Source organism: Varanus komodoensis, unplaced genomic scaffold (assembly GCF_004798865.1).
Source record: "Varanus komodoensis strain SLA01 unplaced genomic scaffold, ASM479886v1 scaffold48, whole genome shotgun sequence".
In the NCBI taxonomy this organism is placed as follows: Eukaryota; Metazoa; Chordata; class Lepidosauria; order Squamata; family Varanidae; genus Varanus; species Varanus komodoensis.
Window position 1 is genome coordinate 543,898 of NW_025336059.1, and position 23,285 is coordinate 567,182.

The following is a 23,285-nucleotide window of genomic DNA, read 5'->3' on the forward strand; positions in this document are numbered from 1 at the left end:
TGCCTGCTCAGCAGGCAGCCGCCTTGTGCCCCCGTTCTCCGTCAGCCTCAGGAAGCGCTTTGTTCCACCCCATCTCGGCACCCGGAACTCCGTGGCACCCGAGGCCCCTCGCAAGGGCTCCCTGTTTTGTCCTCATGACAACCCTGCGAGGTAGGGCAGGCCATGAGCCTGAGACTGGCCCCAAGTCGGCCTCCCCTGCAGGAATGGCCCAGCTCGGCCCCCCTTCGAGGCTCGGGCCTGCAGCGGGATGCGGGGGGCCGCGCCTGGCCCTCCGTGCCGTCGGGCATGGGCCCCGCTCAGTGCGTCGCAGCTCACGCCGCCTCGCCCTCCCGCCCCTCGCGGCCTGGGGGCCCGGAAGGCGGCGCATGCGTGCGCGCGGGGAGGCCTACCTGTCTGGTGAGGCTGCCGCCGAGGTTCATCGTGCCCGAGCCGGCTTTGTTCGTCTGCAGCCACAGCATCACTGTAGAGGTCAGCTTGTAATGAGCGGTGCGGCCACTGGACTTCTCCTGGGGGGGCAGGAGCGGCCCAGGGGGTGAATGTGCCAGAGGGGCGCAGCTCGCAAGGCTGGCCGCCCCCCGCCCGCCCCCCGTGCCCCCGCCAGCACCCCGCCCGGCCCCGGCAGACGTGCCGCTCTCTGGGGGCGGGGGCTCACCGAGCACAGAGCGCCCTCAGGGCACACGCCAACATCACCCCGTGGGTTGCGCCCACTTCACAAACGGGGGCCTGCTAGCGTGGCTGGGTTCACACAGCAGAGCACCCCAGGGTTCGGCAGCAGCCCCCGCTCTGGCTTGCCGTGTGCTGTGAACCGGCCTCTCGGCTCCACCGCCTCCCTCGCCCAGCGGGCTCCCGGCTGTCCCCTCGGCAGGTTTTCCCAGGGCTGTCCCTTCGCCCGGATTTCCCCAAACCGACGCGCTCCAGGCCCGTTGGAGACAGCGGCCGGGTGGAGGCGGGAGCTGCACCGAGTGTGTCTGGACGGGTGCCGAGCACTCCTGGAGGTGCATCGGCCGGAAGAGGGCCTGTAACACCTACACGGGCCACAGACGGACCCAAGGAACCCTGCCCTGAACCCTAACCCTAACCCCCGGCACCCAGGGTCCATCCCTTGGGACAGGCAGGTCCTCTTCCCCTGGGGCCGGGCCCCCATCGGGGCTGGCTCCCCAACAGACGCACCAGGCACGTTCGGACCCCGACACCCTTCGCTCGCTTTCCTGCTTGTTTCGTCCCACAATCACTTACACGCCCCTTTCAGGATGCAAACCCTGCCATGCAAGGAGCAGGCCAGGCACGAAACAACGGCAGGACCTGATCGGCTGTGACAGGCAGGTGGGCCTGGCGGCCCGGCCTGCACGAAGCCGGGTCAGGCATTCACCTGGGCAGCAGGAGAGGACGCCGCCATGTTCAAGCCTTGGAGGAATAGTTTAGTGACCCCGCTGAGCTATTTTTCCCCTGCTTCGGGGGAGCTTTCCAAATTAACGGGAGGAAGTTGCCGGGGGAGGGGGGTGTCGGAGGGGGCGGGAGTGAAGTTTATGAGCCTGACACAATATTGCATTGTTCCCCCAAGCACCTGCGCTCATTAGCTGGCTGGAATTTAACTAGGCCATTCCTTTGCTGCTCAGAAGTCATCAGCTGCCCCCTGGAGAGGGACGGACGGACAGACGGACACCAGGACATACCTGAACTTCCACCACATGGATGGAATCCCAGCACCCTTTAATCTTCTTTGATCCATCGCCAGCTTTCTTAATTAGAATCACGCCAGCAAATCCGTGATCGAGATCCCAGAGGTAGACGGAGGAAACGCCCCCTTCGAAGTACCTGCAGCCGGAACAAACGCGGAGAGGCCACCGATCAGCCCATGGGGCTCCGTGGAAGAAGGACCCGTGAGCTGGGCAGAGGCGCCTTCGGAGCAGCGGGACTGAACTAGGGGCGGCGGGCAGTTCCTGGGAGTGCAGGGTGCCCCGGCGATCAGCCGCCGCCGCCTCCCTTGCCGACCCGCCTGGCGGCTCTCACGGACGTGACCCAAGTCCACCCTCTGGAGCAGGCGGGCCCCTTCACTGCTGTTGGCACCCGCCCAGGACATCGTCGTTTGGGGACCCCTTCCAGAACTAGCCTGCCCAATTTTTATCGCTTGTTTTAACATGGCATTTTATTCCTTTTCTCTGATGGTACAGCACCCTCCGCATGGCGCTGCCAAACCTCCAGACGAGTGGGGAGGGCATCCCCCCAGCCAGCCACAGCCAGCTGTGCCCCGAGGGACCCCGGCGGGGACGGCCGCACCGAGTCCTTCGGCAGCCACAGTTTCAAGATCCTACCCCGTCCACGCTGTGCCGCCTGGGGCCCAGCTCACCCGTGCTGGGGAGTTTTAAAGCACCCGCTGCAGCCCCAAGCCGTTTAACTTTTTCAAGTAAACAAAAAATTTTATTCTCCAAGAATGCCAAGGAGGTCCAAATGCTCCCCTTTCTCTTGGACGCTGTTGCCCTGCGTTCGGCCTCACCAGTCGAGCTGGCCTGAAACGCCCCAGAGCCGCCGCTGCTGGCCCCTCTGGACAATACCAGGCTGGACAGACCAAGGGCGTTTCCGTTCCCATTTGCATGCGCTCAACAACCCTGTGAGGAAGGCCAGGCAGAAGGCCGGCGAGTGGCCCAAAGTCCACAGAGAGCATCGCAGCCGAGCGGGAACTTGAACCCAGGTCTCCAACACAGGCAATTTCAGCGCACTGCTTCAGGGAAGCAGCAGCAAAGGAGGGCCTTAGGTTCCCTGGAGCGTGTGGGGCAAGGCTGAGCCAGCGGGACAAATGCCTCAAAGGCCACCGGGACTCCCTGTAGCTCAGAAAGATGCAATTCCCCCGAGGAAGGGCTGCCTCAAGCTTATGCAACCCCCATTGACTCCAATTAAGGGCAACAAGCTGTTAAAAGGCATGCTGGAACCATGGCCGAAACCTAAAACCTGCGTTTTACAGCTCGGCTCCCTCCCACAGCCCCATCTCTCTCATCGCTGCGCAAGAGTGTGGCTGGACGGCGGCCTCCAAGCCGTTTTGCAGCGAGATGGCCTAATTAAGACTAAAGGGAGCGGAGGCACGCGGCGGCGGGCTGGTTCTGCAGGAGAGGGAATGCTGATTTACTGCAGGCTGCGAGCGAGCCAAGAGCCGAGCGTCCGCCAGAGAGGGGTCCCAGGGCTCGCGCTAAGCGTTCCCCCACCTGGTCTCTGGCCGCCGCCGCAGCAGCAGCACCAGCGGCGTTGCAGCAGAGCGCCGGTTCGAAAAGGCAAGGGGGCACCTCCCACCGGCCTGCGAAGGATCACCCTCCGCCTGGGCGACACACGCGCTGCGACGCTTGACTTGCGGGGCCGCCGCCGCTCCTGCTCTTCTGCCGAGCTCAGGGGAGGACTCCTCTCTGGGGAGCCCCGCCACCCCTCGCCGCGCGCAGCAGCCCCAGTGCCATGGGGAGGCCCGGCGAGGCGGGCTCGCAGGCGCCCCGGCGGCCCCCGTCCACGCGAGAGCAGGCTGCACCCCGCCCAGGGCCCTGCAGATGCTCAGGACAGCAAGCCCCATCGTCCCGAGCCAGCGTGTCCGAAGACCTGGGGGCAGCAAGCGCCACACTGCTTTTTCAGTTGTCACGGAGGAAGAACGGGAATGTCTGTAAAGGTGGCCAGAGGTGGAGCCCAATGTTGATGCAACCAGAGACCCACCAAAACCAGGAGCCCCCCATCCTGAGGGAGAGCCCGGTCCGCCTGGCCCCTCCTGGAAGCGCCCGCAAGGACCCTCCTCAGCCACGCCAAAGGACCTCAGTCCTCCTGCAAGCAAAGCAGGGGTTCAAGCGCTCAGCTGCGACCTTTCCCCTGCCATCAAAAGCAAGCCTCTAGTCCTTATGGTTCTGAACAGAGGGCTGGTTTTAACACAAGAAGCTGCCTTGTTCTGAGCCACCTCTTGGCCCACCTGGCGCAGCGCTGTCTGCAGGGACCGGCGGCAGCTCTGCAGGGCACCCTTCCCAAGCCTACCTGGAGATCCCGGGGATCAAACGGGGGACTTGGGTGCAAAGCAGGGGCTCTGCCTGCAAGCTGCCACTCAGAAGGCAGCAGGTAGGAGCCCCAACCATGACCGTATTTCCAGGCTAACAGTTCCGTGCCAAAGAACCCAGCCTGCTCCCCTTTTCGAACGCAAAGCACCCCAAAAGCACTCCAAGAGCTTCGGGGGAGTGGGCACTCCGTCACCCCAATTAAATATCCTGCCGGCTCACTCAGAGCGTGAAGCATTAATGAGGAGGAGGGGGGCTACCACGGCTTCAATTCCCCCCTGCCCCATTACCTGCTGGACTTTGATCCTAATGACACGGAGCAGGGGCAAAGGGGAGAAATGAAGGAGCTCTAATTTTTATATGCTTCAAATTTATGGGATTTCACATAAAGGCTGTTGCGGGTATATTTTAAGAACGTGCTAAAATGTAGTCCGAGACCACATCAAGCCTTCGGAGGAGCGCCCTCGCCAGAACAAGCAAGCGCACAGATGGAAACACTTGGGGCCGCCTTTGTGCCTTTAATGAATCAAATCTAGCATTAATATTGTTTTAAATACGAACATGCTATTTCAATTCGGCTCGGAGCGGGCTGCAGCCACAGCCATGGGGACCCGGGGAGGCAGCTGGCCAGGAAAAACAGCGCAGTCGCCGTTCTATGGTCGGAGCTGTGCTGGGCTCAAGCATCAGGGTGTGCTTTTTTGGGGGGGGAGCACCAACATGAGAAGGCTCGCTGGTTCCTTTCTGTCCGTGGCCAGGCCTGGGAGTCCAGGAGGGGCCGCTGCCGGAAGCCAGGCCCAGGAACAGGGAGGTCACCGGCTCGCAGGACTATTGCTGGGGCGACAACGGGGGGGGGGGGGGGGGGGGGGGCCCGCGCCCCGGGGGGGGGGGGGGGGGGGGGGGGGGGGGGGGGGGGCGTGTGCCAGCCCGCCCCGCGGGAGCAGGAAAGGCCAGCTGTGATGGCAGCATCGCTCCCACCACCGTCCCAAGCGGCACGGGGCCTTGGTCACACACCTGGGGCTCCCCCAAGCCAGTGTCTCTCGGGACAGCCTGGGGGGACAAATCACATCATCCCTGGCCAGCAGGGCCCGCCTGCCTGCAGCCTGGCGAGGAGGAGCGTCACGGCCCAGCGCGGCAGGTCAGGGACGGCCGTGCCGCCGCCCTCCTGCTGTCACTGCAAGGCATGCGCAGCAGCCGTGGCAGCTGGAACTGAACTCAGGTCGCCTGGCTGGAGGATCATGGGAGCTGGAGTGCCACACGTCTGGAAGGGAAGGCTGGACTGCACTGTGCCCCATGGGGCGACCATGCGGGAGCCCTGCAGCCCACCAGGAGCACCTTCGCCGGAGAGACGCGCGCGGCATGAGACGGCCAACCCCGCCACGCTCGGTGCGAGCAGCGCAAGTGTGACGGCCGGGGCTCTGGGCAGATGGCGCACGCACGCCAGGAGGAGAGGCGGGGGAGGCCGGCCTCCGCGGCCCGGCGGCCCCTCGCCGCCGCTTAAGCGGATCCGTCCCGACACAGCGCCTGCGGGTTCCGCGCAGGTATTCGATGAATCATTTCCAGCGCGCGCACAGGTGCAAGCAGGCCTCGAGCAAACATACCAATCCGGTTAGGTATGCGTGTCCCCCGTGCCAGGTATACTTTTTAAAGGCACACATCTGGGCGACAGCTGGGCGAGCCGCAACGGCACGGGGCGGCCGGCGGTCCCGGGAGAACAAAGGGCGGATTCAGGCACGGGGCGCTGGGTGGACAGCCCAGCCGGGCCCAGCCCCCCCTCCCACGCCAGCCCGGTGGCCACGGGGCAGGAGGCCGGGCGGGTGCTCCAAAGCCTTCCCTTCCCCTCGGCTCTTCCGGACGCCTCTTTGTGCAGGCAGGCCAGGGCGGGTTGAGGCTCTGGGGCACGTGTGGGAAGAGGAAGGGGGGCTTCCGTGAGAGGCGCATGGGTGCCTCCGGGCACTCCCGGGCAGGTCTCCCGGCCCCCAGGGGCCAGCAGACCAGAAGCCGCTGCCCCTTGCCTCCTTCCCCGACGAGGAAAGGTGACGGCGACGGGACTGCGCAAGCACACCGCAGAGGCGCACGGCATCCGTGCGAGGCGAAGGGCGGGAGGCGCTCTCCCGCAGCAGGTCCGGGCCAGAGCAGCTCTGCTCTGCACAAGCAGAAGTTTGCCAGCTGCTCATTCGCTCCGTTCCCGTCACTGATCAAAAGCAGACCAAGACAATAGGAGCGTCCAGGTCTCACATTACAATACACAAGGAATGGATAAAAAAGCTAGTCCTTGAAACAAAATCGGAGGAGAGAGAGAAGCCCCTTTCTTTTATGAGGGAAACCAGTTTCTGCCAGACTGCCCGTCACGCTTCGCCATCCCGAATATACTTGGGAAACGCGGACGGATCGATCAGTCCCTCCGCCGGCGAGGCGGCATGGAGGGCCGTCTGAGAAGCCTCCTTTCAAAACTGTTGCATGTGATTAGAGGCCACAATTAGGTCTGTCTTCCCGCAGCCCCCTCCCCGCAGCCCCCACCAGAGGCCAGGGAATGCCAGGCAGGTAACTGGGGCGGCCTCTCCTCAAAACTCTAGTGCCAGGGTGGAAACTTTAGGTGGCCAAAACTCCATCGGAAGACAGACCACGAGTGGCGTCAAAGGAGGCGAAGGGTCCCCGGGGCATCCCACCTGCACTGCAGCGGGGGCAGAGAGCCTCTTGCAGCCCCAGGGCCGAATCCCACGCTGAAGAAGTCTGGAGCGGGCGGCATCCTGCAGCCGACTGGTCCAAACGGAAAAGGCCAGGCCAAGACAGGAGGTAAAACGGGGATGCAACCAGCATATTGCCTCCAAGGAACACCGGGCACGAAAGAACATGCTGCCTAGTGGCCCCCACGAGGAGGGGGACCACCAAATCTCCAGCAGGAGGGACCAAAGCGGCCTCTTTCTGCCGGGCACCTGTGTTGGGACTACCATGACCACGATCCCCAGCAAGCCACAGGAACTGGAGCCCGACACAGCTGGAGGGCGACACACTGGGAGAGGTTGCCCCAGTGCCTTGACCCAGGGAAGGCTTCCTTTCTCGTGGCTGCCGGTCTCGGATCGGCACCACGAGCCAGTTCACCAGCCAAATACCCCACGAAGCCACGATTCTGCCCGAGGCCCACAGAGTTGGATCGCTTGCTGCTTCGCACAGCTGTTCTTAGAAGCTGGCTTTTTAATTAAAAACATAGTTGCTGTTACTTTGCTGTACCTCTGCTTTAATTCCCTTTTTGGCCTCTTTAGGGTGATCTGGATATTCCAGGATAGATGGCAGAGAGAACTGTTTGGTGGACTGATCAGATCTGTAGTTTCTCAACATTGCTTGCTAATTTTTTTTTAGCTGAATGGCTTTGTTTTACAGGAACAATGGCTTCTTTTGTAGTTCAGCCAGCAAATGGGGTGTGTTAGGGCTGACCCGTCTTCCGTGAGACCCAGCTCCAACGCCTTCTCCAAAACCGAATGTGGCCCTCAAGCTAAGACAAGAACCCCCCCCCCCCCCGCCCTTGTTTTGAATGCTTCTGGGGAGCAGAAAGGTGGTTTAGGCTACAATCCTAGGCGGGCTTAGGCAGTGAATCCGCTGTAGCGCCCAGTATGACAGGCAGTCCGCTGACTGCACTAAACCAGCCACTGGCCTGACAAGGCAAATTTTTGGCTGCTCCGGACACGCTCCGGCTGCTCCTGCCCAGCCAAGCGCTCCCAGGCTACGGCAAGGGCTGAGGCAGCCTTCCCTTCTGGGGGAATCCCTTTGGGGAGCAGCAGAGCAAGGCAGGCTGCAGAGCTCAATTCAGGTTCAGGACGGCGGTATCTCGCACTGAGCAAGCAGCCAGTGATCCCTGGTCAACACCTGGGTGCGGTGCACCCCCAAGAAGCACCCCCCACCGTCCGTGACGGACAGCATGCCTCCGGAGGAGCCCCGCTTCCGGCAAGCACCCCACAAGCTCTGGGCCTCGCCACAGCACCCACGGGATTAGCAGCTTAGGGGAAGGCAGGGACGGGGCCTCCTGGAGTTGCCATTCACGTGCACCTCCCCTCTCCAGACCTCGGGAGGGGTCGCGCCCTGCTTCCCCCCCCCCCACGTCCCTTTCGTGGTTGCTCCGAGTAGCATGCCTGCTACCCGCCGCCCCCTGGCATAAACAGAAAGGCACACGGAACTATTTTGGGGGAGCCCCTTCCAACGCAGCTTGCCAACACATTCTCCAGAAAAATAAAACTGCCTCGACAGGATGTTTAGATTTTGCAGCCGCTGGGCGGCTAGGACGCAGGCAGACACACCGCACCTGTTCTGCAGGGAACTGCCAGGGCTGCCTGTAAGAAGGTGCCTGCTACACACACACACAGCTGTGCGTGTGCGATGCTGGGTGGGCACTGCTGCCGGGGGCACGATGCATCCACAGCAGCAGGCCCTTGCGAGAAAAGGAAGGGGTGCCGGGGGGGGGGCAGCGCAGGGATCGCTGGCTCCATGCGCCACTGCCCATGAACAAAAAAGGCTTTTTGGGGGGCATGGGGGTGAAACAGATGCATCTGTGTGAGTACCGTTTTCGCAAAAAGCAGCATGGGCTTCGGAAACAAGCAAATCCGACAGCAGAGTCACGATGTTTCAGCTCACACGTCGCTTTGGGAACTGGGAACTCGGCAAGGCCTCGTTAAGGTGGGAATATCCACCGAGGCTTCACCGCTATCCTGTGCCAGCCGAGCGAGCCCTTCTCCGAGTGAAGGATGAGGGCATCGGCCCGGCAAAGACAGGAGGGGGGGCCTTCCTCTGAGGCCCCCGAAGACAGCCGGCTCTATTGGCTCGGCTCAGCGACCGGCACTGCGGCGGGAAATGCATTTCGACGGGAGAATGGGACAAGCGGCTCAAGTGTGGGAAAGCCTTCGGAAAACCCTGCATGCCCGGCCTTCCGAGGAAGCATCCTCGGCCAACGAGGGCTGCCTGACAGAGAGGAAACGGCCTTAAATCAAGGCTGCCGAGGCACATGGCTTGTTGTTCTAAGACATTCCTAACCAGGGGCAGCAGGTTGCTCCTTGTAACTTAGAGCAGGCTTAAGTGCCGGCCAGGCCTGCCTGCAATGCCGTAACCGGGGCGAGCGAAGAAGAGTGCAGAAGGGTGTTTTAGGAGAGATCAAAAACTGATTCCCCCAGGTAAAAGACCCTCCTCGTTCTGTAAGAACACGCTGCAAAAACAGAGGCGCCAGCAAACAGGGGTTGGGAAAGAGCTACGTCTCGCCGTTACAGAAGTCGGCGACTGCCCAGCTGTTTCTGTTTCAGCTCCCAGAAGCCTTTGCCAGCCCGGCCAAGGCTCAGCAAAGTTGGGAGTTGAAGTCCGGCAAGTCCGGCGCTCTCGGGCCTCAACTGCCTTCTTCAAGGAAGGAAGTGGATCCCCCTTGCCCAGAGGATGTGTCCCCAGAGCCCCCGCCCGCCCAGACAAGCCACAAGAACGGGGGACGTACAAGTCTCTGTACTGGTCGAAGGCGTTGTTCGCTTCCACCTCCAGCTTGCGCAGACGGGCGGATGGCATGGCGCCATCTTCCAGGGGCGGGTCGTACTTGTTGCTCCACGGCGACCTGCAGGCAAGCGACAGAGAGGGGAAAGTGATCCACACGCAGCGTTGCTGGCAGAGCAAACGTTACCTGCGGGAAAGCGGACAGCGAGGGAAGAGGCCCCTGCCCGGGACACTGGCAGTGGAGGAAGGGCTGCAGACGTGGCGGGCCGGGGTGGCGGAACAGGCCGTGCGACTGCAGGATGGGGGGGCTGCAGATTTCTCAAAGTTTCTCTCTAGCAGAAAAACTTCCTTTTTAAAAAAGAAAAAGAAAAAAAAACTGGGCAGCTGCAGAGGGGTAAATTAGAACCTCTCCTCCTGGTGACGTAAAAACCTACAGGGACTTTGCTGTGCATGAGAGCATTAAAAAGCCCAAATCCAAGCCTAAGACCGTTCACCCAGACGCACACCCCACCTGCAGCAGAACAATCCGCTGCATTCCTGCCCCTCATTCCAGCATCCCTGCTGGGAACGCGCCCCACCTGGAAACCAGGCTTTTTGAGCAGTAACACCCGGCTCCGGAACGCCGTATGATTTGGGAAGCAGAAAATGCGACATGTTTCATATGCGCCCACTCAGCCAAGCTTCCCTGGCCTGAAACGGTTCTCAGGCTGCTATTCCACCCAGATCGTTTTTATTTTGCAGTGTTTGTTTGCTCACTCTTTCCTTTTGTTCCGTTTGTTTACTGTTGTTTGTTAACTAAGATTTTTAAAGAGTAGCATATAAGCCAGTTAGACCTGCAGTTACATCTAGAAATCTAAAAGCATCTCAAAGCAAAGCATAGCGCCACCGAATACTGAACACGGGGAAGGGCTGATCTGAACTCAGGAAAAGCCTGACACGGGTGGATCCGAGAGCAAAGCTGCTCGCCATTTCAAATCTTCCCCAGGTAGCTGGGGAAGAGCCGCTTCTGGCAGCGCCAGCTCCCACTGTACAGGATTTCCACGCAGGTGTGGCAGCGGCAATTTTTCAGCCACCCAGTCTAGGCAATTTTAGGATAGGATCTCTTTTCAGACGGACGGCCTGTATCCACCTGGATCTCCTTCCTGAACACTGCCAGCAATGTGGGTTTTCACAGTTCTTTTTCATCGGCTGTTTTATTATTTCTTGCCGTTTATACTGCTTTTGGACAGGCTGTCCTGAGGCTGCGGCACCCAAAGCAAATTAAAATGGGCCTTCCTAAACAGGGCCACACCGGCAAGAAGCTCCTGCCAATTTGCGGTCTGGCATGGCGATGGGCCAGCCAAATGGGAAGCCCCACCGGGTCGGGTCCCGCCTTGCAGGTCAGGTGCAACAAGGGGGGCTGGCCCCAGGAGCACGCCTTGCTTGGCTGGATCGTACGGGGAGGCAGTCTGCTGCGAAGGCGTGTGAATGCAGACACAGGCGGGCTGCACAAGATGGCGGCCACGTGCCTCTCCTCCTTTCGAGCGTGCCGTGCTGCCGATGTCGCATTCTTGCACATACTTGGGGAAGGTTAGTGCCTGTGTGACATTTTTCGGACGTCTCTGGAAACAGACCCATGTGTGGCCCAAAGCACAGTGGAGCTATTCGGTCGTGCGAAACAAAACATCCCTTTCGCTGCTTTTCCCCACACGGGTTTGGCCCGCAGCTCGGGGCAGGGCCGCAGGGAGCAGGGACCTGGGTACGAGGCTCCGCTCAGCCATGCGACTCAGCGGATGGCTCTGGTCCCATCACGCACTCCTGGCCTAGACGACCTCGCAGGGCCATGGTGCAGGTGGAGGGGAAGAGCGTGTGAGCTTGCGAGAGGAAAAAGGGTGAGAGACACGCAAAATCATTATACTCTCCCATCAGCCCTAGCCATCGTGCTCAGTAAGGATGACGGGATTTGTATGCCAAGGTGGCCCAGCCCTGAAGTTTGCAGATTCATCTGAAGGACAGCAATAAAAACACCAAGGAGAAAATGCAGCAAGGGGGCCTCCTCTGCCTGAGACTATTCTGGGGTGCGACTCGAGCTTTCCCCGTGCAATTTAAAAACACCCGACCTCTCGAGCAGGGAGCCGCTGAGCAAGTGTTCACGATTTCACCTCCGTCCTCTTTAACAAGGGGGGCTTGATTTAATTACAGCAAGCACATCTCCTCGGCAGCACGCAGGGAATGGAATTTCAGAGCGACACGTCCGCAGCTTAGCACTCTTCCGGCAGGGGAACGTGCGCGTTCCTACCTTCCCCCGTTGCCCCCCAAAATAGAGAGTGCCGGGGCAGGGGGGAAAAGAAGACTGGCTGTGGCAGTAATCTTATCCCTAAGAAATTCATAACATTACCCCCTAAAACACATTTAAGGGCTTAGGCGGGAGGCAGTCTGAGACAGAGAGAGACGGGCGAGCCCTGCTTGGGTCGAGGGAGCCACGGCCCTCCGCCTCTGCCGGCACCAGCGGGCCATTCCGGGAGCCAGCGCCCGGCTTTCAAGCCGGGCTGCTGGTGCCAGTCTCAGCCCGGACAGATCCGTTTCAGACAGCACCAAGGCTGGGACTGTGCACGGAGAGCTGCGGGGAGGAGGGGTCATGCGGAATGTGGCTCTCTGGGTGTCTCAGCCCGAGATCTCCCAGGCATGTGCATCAACCGGGGTGCTCAAGCTGACGGCCAGGGCAGAGGGGCATTGCAGCTGGGTTCCTCGCTTCAGCGCCCGCTTAGTCTGGCCTCCCCAACCTTGTGCGCTCCACTCTCTTGGACTACAAACCCGCCACCTGCGTTTAGGGCTCAGGCAAGCGGGACCAGGCCTCGGCCGTTACGGCACAATGGAGCTGCCATACCAAGGGAGGATCCCACCCTGTTGGTCCAAAGGAGAAAGAGGGCAAGTGAAGCTGGAGCCGGGGGACACTGCTTTGCATCAGCTAGCAACCCAGCTCCCCCACCCCTCAATTTTTTAAAAACCCCTTTAAATGTAATCATCTTTAAGATTAGATCAGCAAACACAGGGGGCTTGGCGGGCATCGAGAGAGGTGGCTGAGAGCCATTTCCTTACAGGAGCCCGCAGGGAAATGAATGCGGCGCAGAGCACGGAGCTCCCGTGCGCAAAGGAGACGCGCCATCACCTGTACGAGTCTCCATCTCTATTGTAGTCGCACAGTAAATAGTCCTTCCCCACCACCTTGTCGCGGGCGATCTTCAGAGGCTGGTCAACAGAGGACAGGAGATCTTCACAGAGGCTTGGGACCTGGGGAGAGGCAGGGGGAGAGGGGTGAAAATGGGATCCACACGAGGCAGACGCTTCAGTGCTCTCCTGGCACGTGTGGCCCAGCTGGTGTCGCAGGTGTGCTGGACTTGGCCGGCATGACAGGCATCCCTGTCCAACACATCTGGGCAGCATCAGACTGGGCAAGGATGCATTATGTGTCAAACCCACTTGAAAGAACACACAGCAGCCCCCAAATAATCAGAGGTCTCAAAGGCCCAAGACAGAGACGGGGAGGGCTGGAAGGACGAAGAGACCACAGTGCAGTGGCAGAGTCCTTGATTCACATGGAGAAGGCTTCAGGTTCAATCCCCGACATCTCCAGGTAAAAGAAATATAGGATTACTGATAGGTTATTCCTTCACTGATTCATTGAAAAAAATGCAGGATTACTGATAGGTTATTCCTTCATTGATTGGTCGAAAAAAATGCAGGATTACTGATTGGTTATTCCTTCACTGATTGGCTACACTTTTAGGGAAGAGGAAGCGCTGCTGCCAGGGTGAATCGCTTTCCACAGGCAAAAAGGTCCTACCCCAGTGGACTTTTGCCCTCGTCGCTCTCCGCCTAATTTCTGACAGCAGGGCACCCTGAGAAAGAGTGTGGAAGGCCATCTCCCTGTTCCACTTGCACGGCGAGGACATCTATGGTATATTTTTGCCAACTCTTTCTGCCCCCTGCACCCCATTTTTAAGGCACTTTGCTGGAGCATGTGCAGGCACCAATGCACACGCACAGGGATCCAAACATACATGGGCCTCGTTATCGTGGCCACTCGTGTGGTCTCATAAAGCTAAACACACGCATGGAGGCGTGTGTGTGTGTGTGTGTGTGTGTGTGTGTGTGACAGTGTTCATTTCTTGCCAAACCAAGGGCTGTAAAAAAAATTGCGGGGGGGGGGGCTTTTTAAAAAAAGTAAATATTTATAATGGAGTGGAAATCCAAGAGCTGCTAAGAGAATAAGCTACCCATGAACAGCAGCTTCAGTTTTTCCACTAGCTCATGCACTGGGTGGAGTTTAATATACTTTCCAGGCAGCCTGCCAAACATTACCATGCGAGTTTAACTTGCGGTGGGGGAAATACACTTACCTGACACGTGTCATTTTTGTTTTTGTTTGGTTTTTCTTTTTTCTTTTTTAATGAGGCACAGACACACTGCTGCACAAATCTGGCCATAAAAAGATAAGAGCCCACAAGGCACCAGCCCACAGAAAACGTAGGCTCACCACCACGAGCTCAGCTATGGCATTGGACTGCATTTGCCCACATCCCCAGCCAGCCAACGCACCTGGCAGGCACAGGAAGACCAGGTAGCGGGTGTGGGGAGTGCCCTTCTCCTCCAGACCCACAGAGCCGCAGACAGTAACAGGACAGAGGATACACGCTCCACCTGTGCATCATCCAGAAGCCGGGACCGGCTTTCACCTGAAAATTCTGGCTTCACAGGTGGGGAGGGGCACCACCAAGCCATCCCAGGAGAGCGCACTCGAGCACGCTTCCCATGGGCCCCGGAACACCCTTCTATTTCCCAGGGCTTCTGAGGCCTTCAGCTGCCGGGGCTTAAGGGCCCTCTGCTACGGACATTCAGACGGGGCGGGGGGGATGCAACACTTCCCAGCATGACTCGGCCAGCCGGAGCAGCACAGTGCATCGAGTCGAACAGGATTATTCTGCTGCACTGCTTAGCAGCTTGACTCCAGCCCCGGCTCAAGGTGCTTCCCAGAAGGGGCCAGGCGTTTTCCAGGGAGGACTCTCAGCCAGACTCAACTACTTTCAGGGGAGGCCATCCAGCCCAGGACCAACAAGGGGCCCTCTCCCGGCCCCACCTGGAGATGCTGGGGACCCTTCCGCATGTAGAGCAGGGCTCTGCCCTTGAACCACGGGCCCTCCTCCTCCTCCCCCGCAAGCTTTTTCCTTTATTTTAATATCTACCCAGCGAGGTCCCTTTCCAGGTGCCAGTCTCCCAGGGAGCAACGCTCTGTGCTGGCCCCTCAGCTCTGGAATTCTCCTTTCTTCCAAATCCTTCTGAACAGTAACACAGCCTCAGAGGTCTAAAATCATGCAGATACATGTGTGCACCGTTTATTTCTCTGTTTGTGTGCAAATGGTCTTTATTATGCATACTGTATTTTTATTGCTTTTAATCTATGTGAGCTGCCTTAAGAGCTTTGGCTAATGGGTGGTTTAGACACATAATAAATGAAATTACATTTCCAATTTCCTATTTAAGGCTCATTCTCGTTTCAAGCAATGGGGGGTGTTATATACACACACATGCAGGTCTCTTACACACGGTGCCTTGTGAACCAGGCCAATGAGACCCCCAGCTTGGGCGAGGGTTGTTTCACGCAAGCACCCAGACCACCCCGAAATAAGGCCCTAGTCTCCGAAAGCTCAGACTTTTTGTTCCCGCCAAACAAGAAATGAATGAGTGCGCCACTGGGAATTGGGTTGCAAAGGAGCAGCAACGTTCCGAAGGGGCCGAGAGATCAGCCCCAGACAAAGAGGAAGACAAATTGAAAGAACAAGACCACCGTATTAACGGCAGATGTTGAACAAGGATTCTGTTGTCCTTCTGAAATACTAATCTGGCTGGAGTTAGTGAACCAGGTACTGGAACAAAGTTTTAATTAAAAATAAGCCATCTCTCCAACCTGAGGGACAAGCGGACACCTGTGCATGGGCAGAAACCCAACACCTTCCAGAGCTGCTGGCCAAGCTCTTGCTTCCTGCTCAGAAGCCCAGATGCCAAGAGACGAAGTCAATATTCAAAAAGGAATCCCGAGATGGATGTGTGTGAGATAAGGTCTTCGGGGTTGGAGCTGGCATGGGAACGCTCCGGATCGCCAGCCTCCTGAACTTCTCCTTTAGAGAAGCCCATTTCCACTGGGGCGGGGAGGAAAAGGAAGCAGGAGTCTGGCATTTGGGCCCTTCTCTCCATTCCAAAGTGTGTGCGTTTCTGTGCGTGCTTCTGTTTCAATAGCAGAGAGCCCAGAAAAGGCGCACCAGGAATTAATGTTTCTGCAAGCCACTGGAGAGGACTCAGCGAGGGCCCGTCGTTCAGAGTTACGATCAGTCAAGTGCTGCTCACCACCTGGATAGCTTCGGCTACTGGGCAATACAGAAATTAAACAGAGTTGTATGTTCCTTATACAACCTGCTCACAAGGCTTTGAGCTGGCCGAATTATCAAAGTCAGCTCCTCTATACAGAAGTTGGTGCCAACACTGCATCACACCCAATCAAAAGTTGCCCAAAAGAGCCGGGGAGCGTTACAAAAAGTATTACACACGGACTCCATTCACGAGTCATTGTGGCAAATCATGGGTTATTTCCCATAAACAACCTCCAGTTGGCATGATCAAAGATTGTCAGTGCAATGTCTGAACCCAGACCACTGGGTTGTTTAATTAACCCATGGTGCATTGTTGGGTTAATCCTGGGTTGTTATGCCTCTCACAAATCATGGTGACAACCTCCAATTGTGCTGATCAGAGGTTGTTTACATTAAATGGAAGCAACGCATGCAAGGGGAACATCCCAGTGGGTTAAACAGCCCACAATCTGCAGCCATTGTATTCAGACTGCCCCAAAGGTTTCCACTCTCAAGGTAAGCACAAGGCAGAAGAGGGAAAAGGAGACGGAAAGGGAGAAATCTGAATAGATGGGAAGACTTTCTATCACAAGACTAACAAACATGCACATGGATTTCAGTGTTTCTTCCTTCCATTATACAAACCTCAATGCAAGTACTTATGTTTAATTTTCTCTAATATATACTGGGGGATTTTTGAATGAGAAATCGACATCACAAAATCTGGAGGAGTACAAAGACGAGCATTTGGCTGCATTCCACTTTGCCTCCTGATTTCAAAAAGTGCAGATTAGAGGACTGCACATTACATGTGTCAAATGGGTTTCTCGGCCCACCCCCAGGCACACGGGTGGCTGGGAGGGCACTCCCTGCCCCCTGCACCAGGGCCTGGGTGACCCTGGGAGGGACCCCACAAAGATGTGGCACACCCCAGTCCTGTGGAACTCCTGCAAGATGCAAGCCCTCCATAACCCACCTTGCACCCAGGTCTGCCAGAATGGCAAGTTCTGAAGCAGGCAAGCATCCGAGGCAGGAGCACAGGCGTGTGAATGCGGCCCAGATGGCCCCCTCCCCTCCAACTCCGGTGCACCCCCCTCCCCGATCCTGAAAAGCGGGAGACCTTCTTGAAGGCTCAGCTACTGGCAGTCAGAGATTGACGCCAGAACAGGAGGGAGTGCCTCCGGCCACCACGGAAGGCTCCTCTGCAGCCCAGCCGACTGCTGACGCCCCCAGACCTCCTTCCCCCGTCCCTCCCAGAACCAGCCCCTGCAAAGGTCCCCCCAGCGCCCTCTCCTTCCTCTGGACGTGTCTCCAGTTCATCCCGACCTGCCTCACCCTTGGCCAGCCCTGAACTGCTTCCTCCACCATTCCCCGTCTCAACGATCTATTTATTTGGAATCTGGATGCTCAAGATCTTGCATACCAAGCAGCCGGTGTTGTTTTAAGGGGCCGAACGCTGACCGAGGAGAGAAGACCTAGAGCCGAATCCCCAGGCTGCTCTGGTTTGAGCTCAGAACGGTCAGCAACCAACCTTACAGGGTTCTTGTGAGGATAAGCGGGGCGGGGGGTAAAAAGGAAGCCAGTTCAGCCTGCAACTCACAGCTCAGCAAGTCCGCGATTCAAGCAAGCTGTGAACTTCCCGGGCGGGGGCTGCCATTCCTCTGCTGTGAAGAGGATGTGGCTTTTCTGCTGCGTTCAGCACTCCTGTTCCAAGCACTGCAGTCCGCAAGCAAACACTGGCAGTTTCGCCACCTGGAGCAAAGAATTCCAGCTTCTTCATTCCGAATTTCAAGGAAGGGGGTTTGGATTTCTGGTGCAGGCACGTCCATGCAGGCACGGTTCTGGGAACGGGATGCCGAAGGCTCCACAGCAGGGAACCGCTGTCGGGCAAGAGGGGTGCCGCCCAGGAGTGGCCGGGAGGCCAAATGGCCAGAGCAGAGAGCGATGTGGCGGCACTGCACGGGGCACCCTTGCTCCACGCTGCAGTCAACTCGGGGCAGGAAAGCCACTGGGCGATTTCGCTGCTCCTCTAGTGGCCTTTCGGAGGCTCTGAAGCTCAGGTTCTCCTTTAGGTGCTCGTGGGCCTGATGTCACCGTAACATGAGCGAACAATGGCAGTTGGTCAAGGCCAGGGCCGGGAGGCGCTTGGGGCTCAGGCCAGCGCGAGAAGCCAGCGCTTCCACGAGTCGGCCCAGCATCCACCCACCCAGCTGATGCTGGACTTCTGCCGCGCCGGGCCCGCTTCTAATAACGTGCCATTATAATTCCACTGAGTCATCTGACAAGCGTTTAAAAGTTTCCTCTCCCGGCAGGGAAAAACAGGCCCAGCCTAACGGATGTTGTGCAGACGATGCAAACCTCGGGGCTGCGGACGCGCACGCTCTGCTGGGATGGGCCACGGCTCAGGAGTCCTCAGATGCAGCCCTCCGAGGCACCGGCTTCTCCTGCTCTCAGTCTTACCCTCACAACAACAGCCCTGTGAGGTAGCTTGGGCGTCTGTGAGCGGCCCAAAGTCACCCAGTGCACTCCACGGCTGAGTGGGGCCCAGAACCCGGATCTCTGGAGTCCTGGTCCTGCGCTCTTAACCACACCGGCTCTTGGTAAAATGAAACAAGGATTTGACTTGTGGGGCGCTCTTGGGCCCCAGGTGGAAAATGAAATAATATAAAAACCAGCTTGGTCTTCCACACGGCAAACAGGACACATTCCATACCTCTCTCAGAGTCAGGATCTGCCACTAGGCACACCGATCACGGATTAGGATGCTGGGTTTACACTGTCCTTAGACTGCGCTCAGGGACAGGTCTAAAAAAGTTTTAAATAAATAAAAAAGGCACAAGCCACCCAGGCTGTCTTTACTGGCCTTCTTAGAGAGCTCGGACTGTGAGAAGCGAGTCCGCAGGGCTTCACCCACCTCTGCCCAGCCTGGCGGGGCCGACACCTTTCGGGATCCGGGCTCCGGGTGGAGCCCTTCTCCAAGTACGCACTGACATACGTGGCCATGGCTGACGGTCAGGAATGCTGCTGCTGCCATCCAAACCATCTGGAGAACATCACGCGAGGGAGAGCTGTCCCAGGCAGAGTTTCTGCCCCCTCTACCCAGGGCTGCACAAGCATTATGGGATGGAAATCCCATATGGTGCTGCAGAAGACAACCAACCCTCCACCCTCCAATTAGCACAAGCGGCAGAACGGGGAGATGAGGACACGGCTGTTCGCACCCTCCCACGGGCCGCCAGCGTGCCAATGTGTCATCACCAAGACGCCCCGCTAGCGTGGATCGGGACCCGAGCACGGCTGCCGACTGGCGGATCCATGCCGACTCGAGGCGGCCTTGATCCGAGGTTCCTGCCAGGTTAGGGAAGGCTGACTTCCGCTTCTAGGACACGAAGGTACGCCAAGAACTCGCGGTGCCCCGTGGTTGGAGTCTTAGATGGGGAAGGTGTGGGTTCTAGCCCCCTCACTCAGCCGTGGAGCTCACTGGGAGCCCTCGGGCCGGACACTCTCAGCCTAGCCTACCTCGCAGAATATGGAGAAGGCTATGAATACAACAGACAGGTAAGAACCAATTCCCACCTGACGGAGAAGCGCCCTGGCCCCAGCTTTGGGCTGGGAATCAGCCATCTGCACAGGCACCGGCCAGGAGAACGGTAGTCCATGGAATCTGGGCTCAGGAGCCACAATGAGGGTGGGGTGGGGGGGGGTGCCCACAGTGGCCCGGCTCTGCCTCAACACACAGGAAACCACGGGTGGCTGCAGGCTAAGGGGCACGGGTGGCTCTGAACCACCCAGGAATGGACCAGCGACGTACGAACTGGGCCACTGTACAAGGGCACGCAGAGGCCCGCGAAGGGGTCTGGCGCATCCTTGCCTTTTCAGAGGGGGCCAGAACCACCACCCGCTCGGCAGCCGGCACCGGATGCTTCCAGGCTCACCAGCTCACGTTTAATAGCAAAAGCACTGAAATCTGCCATTGCTCCCGGAAAGGCAGGTGCCGAAAAACAGAGCCAACACTCTGGGATGCAGAGGAGCAGTTTTTACAAGGTACCGTGAGAAGCCTGCTAAGGGAAGTCACCGAGCCGTGGTGTTTTCAGACCCTCCCTGGCTGCCGGCGTCTTCTCATCTGGGGGTTCTCTTTAAAGAGGTCTTAAAACGAGTTCCGAAGGCCTCGACGGTAATCTTTTGTAAGCTGAGGACATTTCCATTTACAGCCACGCTTGCTGAGTGGAAAACTGACTCACGCCGAGGGGCACAGCCTCGACTGTGCCAAGCCCCCTGTTTCGGCCAGTAATTCTCCATCAGGAGCCTCAGCAGCTGCTTGTGGCATTAAGGAAAGCGTCGTGCCCGACACGCTCAACATCTCTTGGAAAGAACGCCAAGTTCACAGAGACCACCCTGGTGAGCGTGTGCGCGCGAGTGTGTGTGTGTGTGGGGGGGCTCTTCCCTTCACGGTGTTCCATCAAGCCAGGCAGGACAAAAGGCCATTCCATGGGCATGCTCAGAAGCCCCTGCGTTTGCTCTGCCCACCCCAAGGCACCAGACCTTCACAGGAACATTAAGGAGACCATCCCAAACTGGCACGCCTGAACAGCTACGGGTGGCACAGACTGGCGGTGGTGGCCCGCTGGGGTTTCAGGCAGGGGTTTTCCCACCCTCCCTGCTGGGACCCAGGTGGGGACCGCCTGCTGCCCAGCAGGGGCTCTGTGGCTGAGCCGTGGGCCCCCGGCCTGACCAGGGGTGAGCAGGCGCAGGCATCTGCTCGCCCCCAGCCCAGGACGGAGGGCTTGTGCTGCCTGCGATTCCCCGGGCACACAGAGCGCAGCCTTGGCGTGTGGGATCCAGTTGCACGGGTCGCCTCAAGACTCTGCACACAAGATGGATTCCCAGGCACCTCTGGGGCTCCAGTAGGCGAGACACATGGACAGTGGCTGTTAGAACTGCAGCAGGCATGGCAGGGGAGTGGGCTATGAACTGTGAGTTGTTTAAACCATGGGTTGCCATTACATGTGTACCCAGAATTGTGGGTTGTTCTGCCAGGTTAGTGGGACAGCAAGCCAGAGCGTTCAAAAGAACCCAGCAGCCAGCCCAATATGCCGATTAAGTGGGCAGAGGAGGGAAACAAACAAACCCAAGAACTGAGAAAACAAGCTGCAGTTCGTGTGATCATCTGCCAGAAAACAAGACCCCCCCCCCAAAAAAAAGCCAGGGTAGGGCAATAAACCATGGATTAAATAAACCATGGGTTAGCATTATCTGCAAATCAGATCACATCCAAACTCTACAAAATTATATTCCCATGTATATCTTCTAGTTGAAGAAAACGCTATAGTCAACCACACCAGGGCTTCATTCGCACAGGCTGAAAGTTTTACTGGCAGAAAGTGTTCTGAGCCGGTCAATTATCCCCCAGACTAGCGACTCTCGCCCTGCCTGCACCCACGCCCGTCCCATGCAGCATTTCCTGTGACCCCCCTGTACGCGGGCTCTTCTCCAAGCTGCGCGTTTACCAGTGATTAGTCATTAGACTTCCCAGTCGAGCGCTCCATTACTGGCACCCGCAGCCCCACTGCTTTCAGGCTGGGCTTCGGGGAGGCCCCGTGACTGACAAGGGCTCTGATGAACTCTAATTACAGGCTCGACAGCCTGAGGAAGCAACAACAGATGTGGCGAGCAGGCCAGCCGCACGGCTCCGCTAATGAACCAGGGAGCGCTCGGCGGCTGATGAGGACCAGTGACCCAGAAAGGACCTCCACCCGCCTCCTTGCCGGGCCCTTTCACTGCATGTCCAAGCTGGGACAGTTCCCCTTCTGTCAGTGCGACCGCGGCGAGGAGGCCACCTCGCCCAGCTGGGCGGCCGCCGCGAGGGCCGCTGGGAACGATGCACAAAGCGGTGTCGAGACGTTCCCACTTCTGCTTCGGCAAGTTCAATCCCAGCTGCGGGAACTGCGGGCGGCAGGACAGGGGGAGGCGCTGCAGGCTAGCCGGACTCCCTGAGCTCCCATAACCCGGAGAGGCCCTCGCCTCGCTCCGTGCTCCTTACGAGGCAGATCCGGGACCTGAGGCCGGAGCAAGGACCCACCCGAGCGGATCCCCCCAGCTCTCTTTCTCAGCGGGGGGCCCTGCGTGGGCCTCGAGAAAAGCCGCCCCAGGCTCCCTTGCCTGGAAGTGCCCCTTCCTAGCAGGACCACATGCTGAGGGGCCTCCTTCCCAGCCCCACTGCCTGCACGCTTGTTACCAGAAGCAGCCGTGCCGGAGCCCCGGACCGCCCCCCATGAGGCCTTCTGCATCATCGGTCTTCTCCCGCTCAAACGCAAGCTGGCCCCGGCTTGGGGAAAGTCCCAGAGCACCCCCGAATTAGAGGAGGCAACCTTGGCAGGAGCCGGCCATGGAAAAGGAGCTGCGCCAGGATTTGCCGCTGGCCGGCGAGATCACCACAGAGCCCGCGGGAGGCAGCGACCGTGTGGGCAGCCCCGTGGGGCAATGCAGCCGACAGGCAAGGCTTCTTGACTGATCCGGTCACAACAATCCTGCAAATTCCTCAAGATTTATTGAAAGCCGGGGTGTTGGTGAGCTCCAGCTACCCTGCCCAGACTAATCCGGCAGCCTGGTAGGAGCCAGAGGGCAGGCCGTGCCCCCAAAGCCCTGCCCTCTCCACCAGAACAAGCACAGCCCGTACTCACCAAATCAATCAGGTCACTGAGGTTTTTCTCAATCTGTTGAGGAGGCAGACGCCTCATCAAATCCAAGGCACAATCTAGCTGCTGGTCGCTCTGAGGAAAAACAAGAGGAAAATACTTCAGGTTACTCACAAGGAACACCAGAGCAGTGCGGAAACACAGGCCAGGAACGGACGCCTAGTCTCCATTATTAGCCCAGGCCGGCTGTTTCCAAGTTCCGGATGCGTGAGTTCTCGGCATATCGTGCGTGGCCCTCTGGCTCTCCAAAAGGTATTGGGGACAGCGCTGGAAGGAGGACCGCTCCAATCTCAGAGGCTCCCAATGCCTGGCGCAGCTGCTGCTGACCGAGCAGAAGCGCCGGAGGGACAATTTTGCCTTCTCTGCCTTCCTCTTTTTCCCCCCTTTCTCCTCCAAATGGCCTCTGAAACAAACTAGAGATGGTGCGCTCCCAAGGGCAAGACGGGACAGGGAGCGGCTGGAGTGAGGAGACCACAGGATTCTTCCTCCACAGTTGTTGTCTGCCCGTTTTTACAAGTGTTCCGCTAAACTTTTCTACATAAGTAACGATTTAAATCGCACTAAGTGTGCTTTCGTTTCTCTCCTCAAATATTTCAGGTCAAATAGCAGTGGTGGATTGGAACAAATACTTAACCTGCGGTCCTTGCCTCCTTTAGCTTCATTTACTAAGCACGAATAAAATCAACATGCTAAATCATTCTCGAGGGCATTAGAACTTTTTGATCCAAACAAAAGGT

At 58.3% G+C, this 23,285-nt stretch overlaps 1 protein-coding gene across 2 annotated transcripts in view; it reads right to left on the bottom strand.

Moving 5' to 3' along the window:
• Positions 1 to 23,285, bottom strand: part of CAPZB (capping actin protein of muscle Z-line subunit beta) — a 46,530-nt gene that overhangs the window by 4,527 nt on the left and 18,718 nt on the right. For both annotated transcript variants that reach the window (XM_044445341.1, XM_044445342.1), the window contains exons 2-6: positions 22,534 to 22,623; positions 12,619 to 12,740; positions 9,478 to 9,591; positions 1,674 to 1,815; positions 390 to 506 (exon numbers count right to left, since the gene is read on the bottom strand). In XM_044445341.1, coding sequence (XP_044301276.1) covers positions 390 to 506; positions 1,674 to 1,815; positions 9,478 to 9,591; positions 12,619 to 12,740; positions 22,534 to 22,623 — 585 coding nt within the window. The remainder of the gene's footprint in view (positions 1 to 389; positions 507 to 1,673; positions 1,816 to 9,477; positions 9,592 to 12,618; positions 12,741 to 22,533; positions 22,624 to 23,285) is intronic.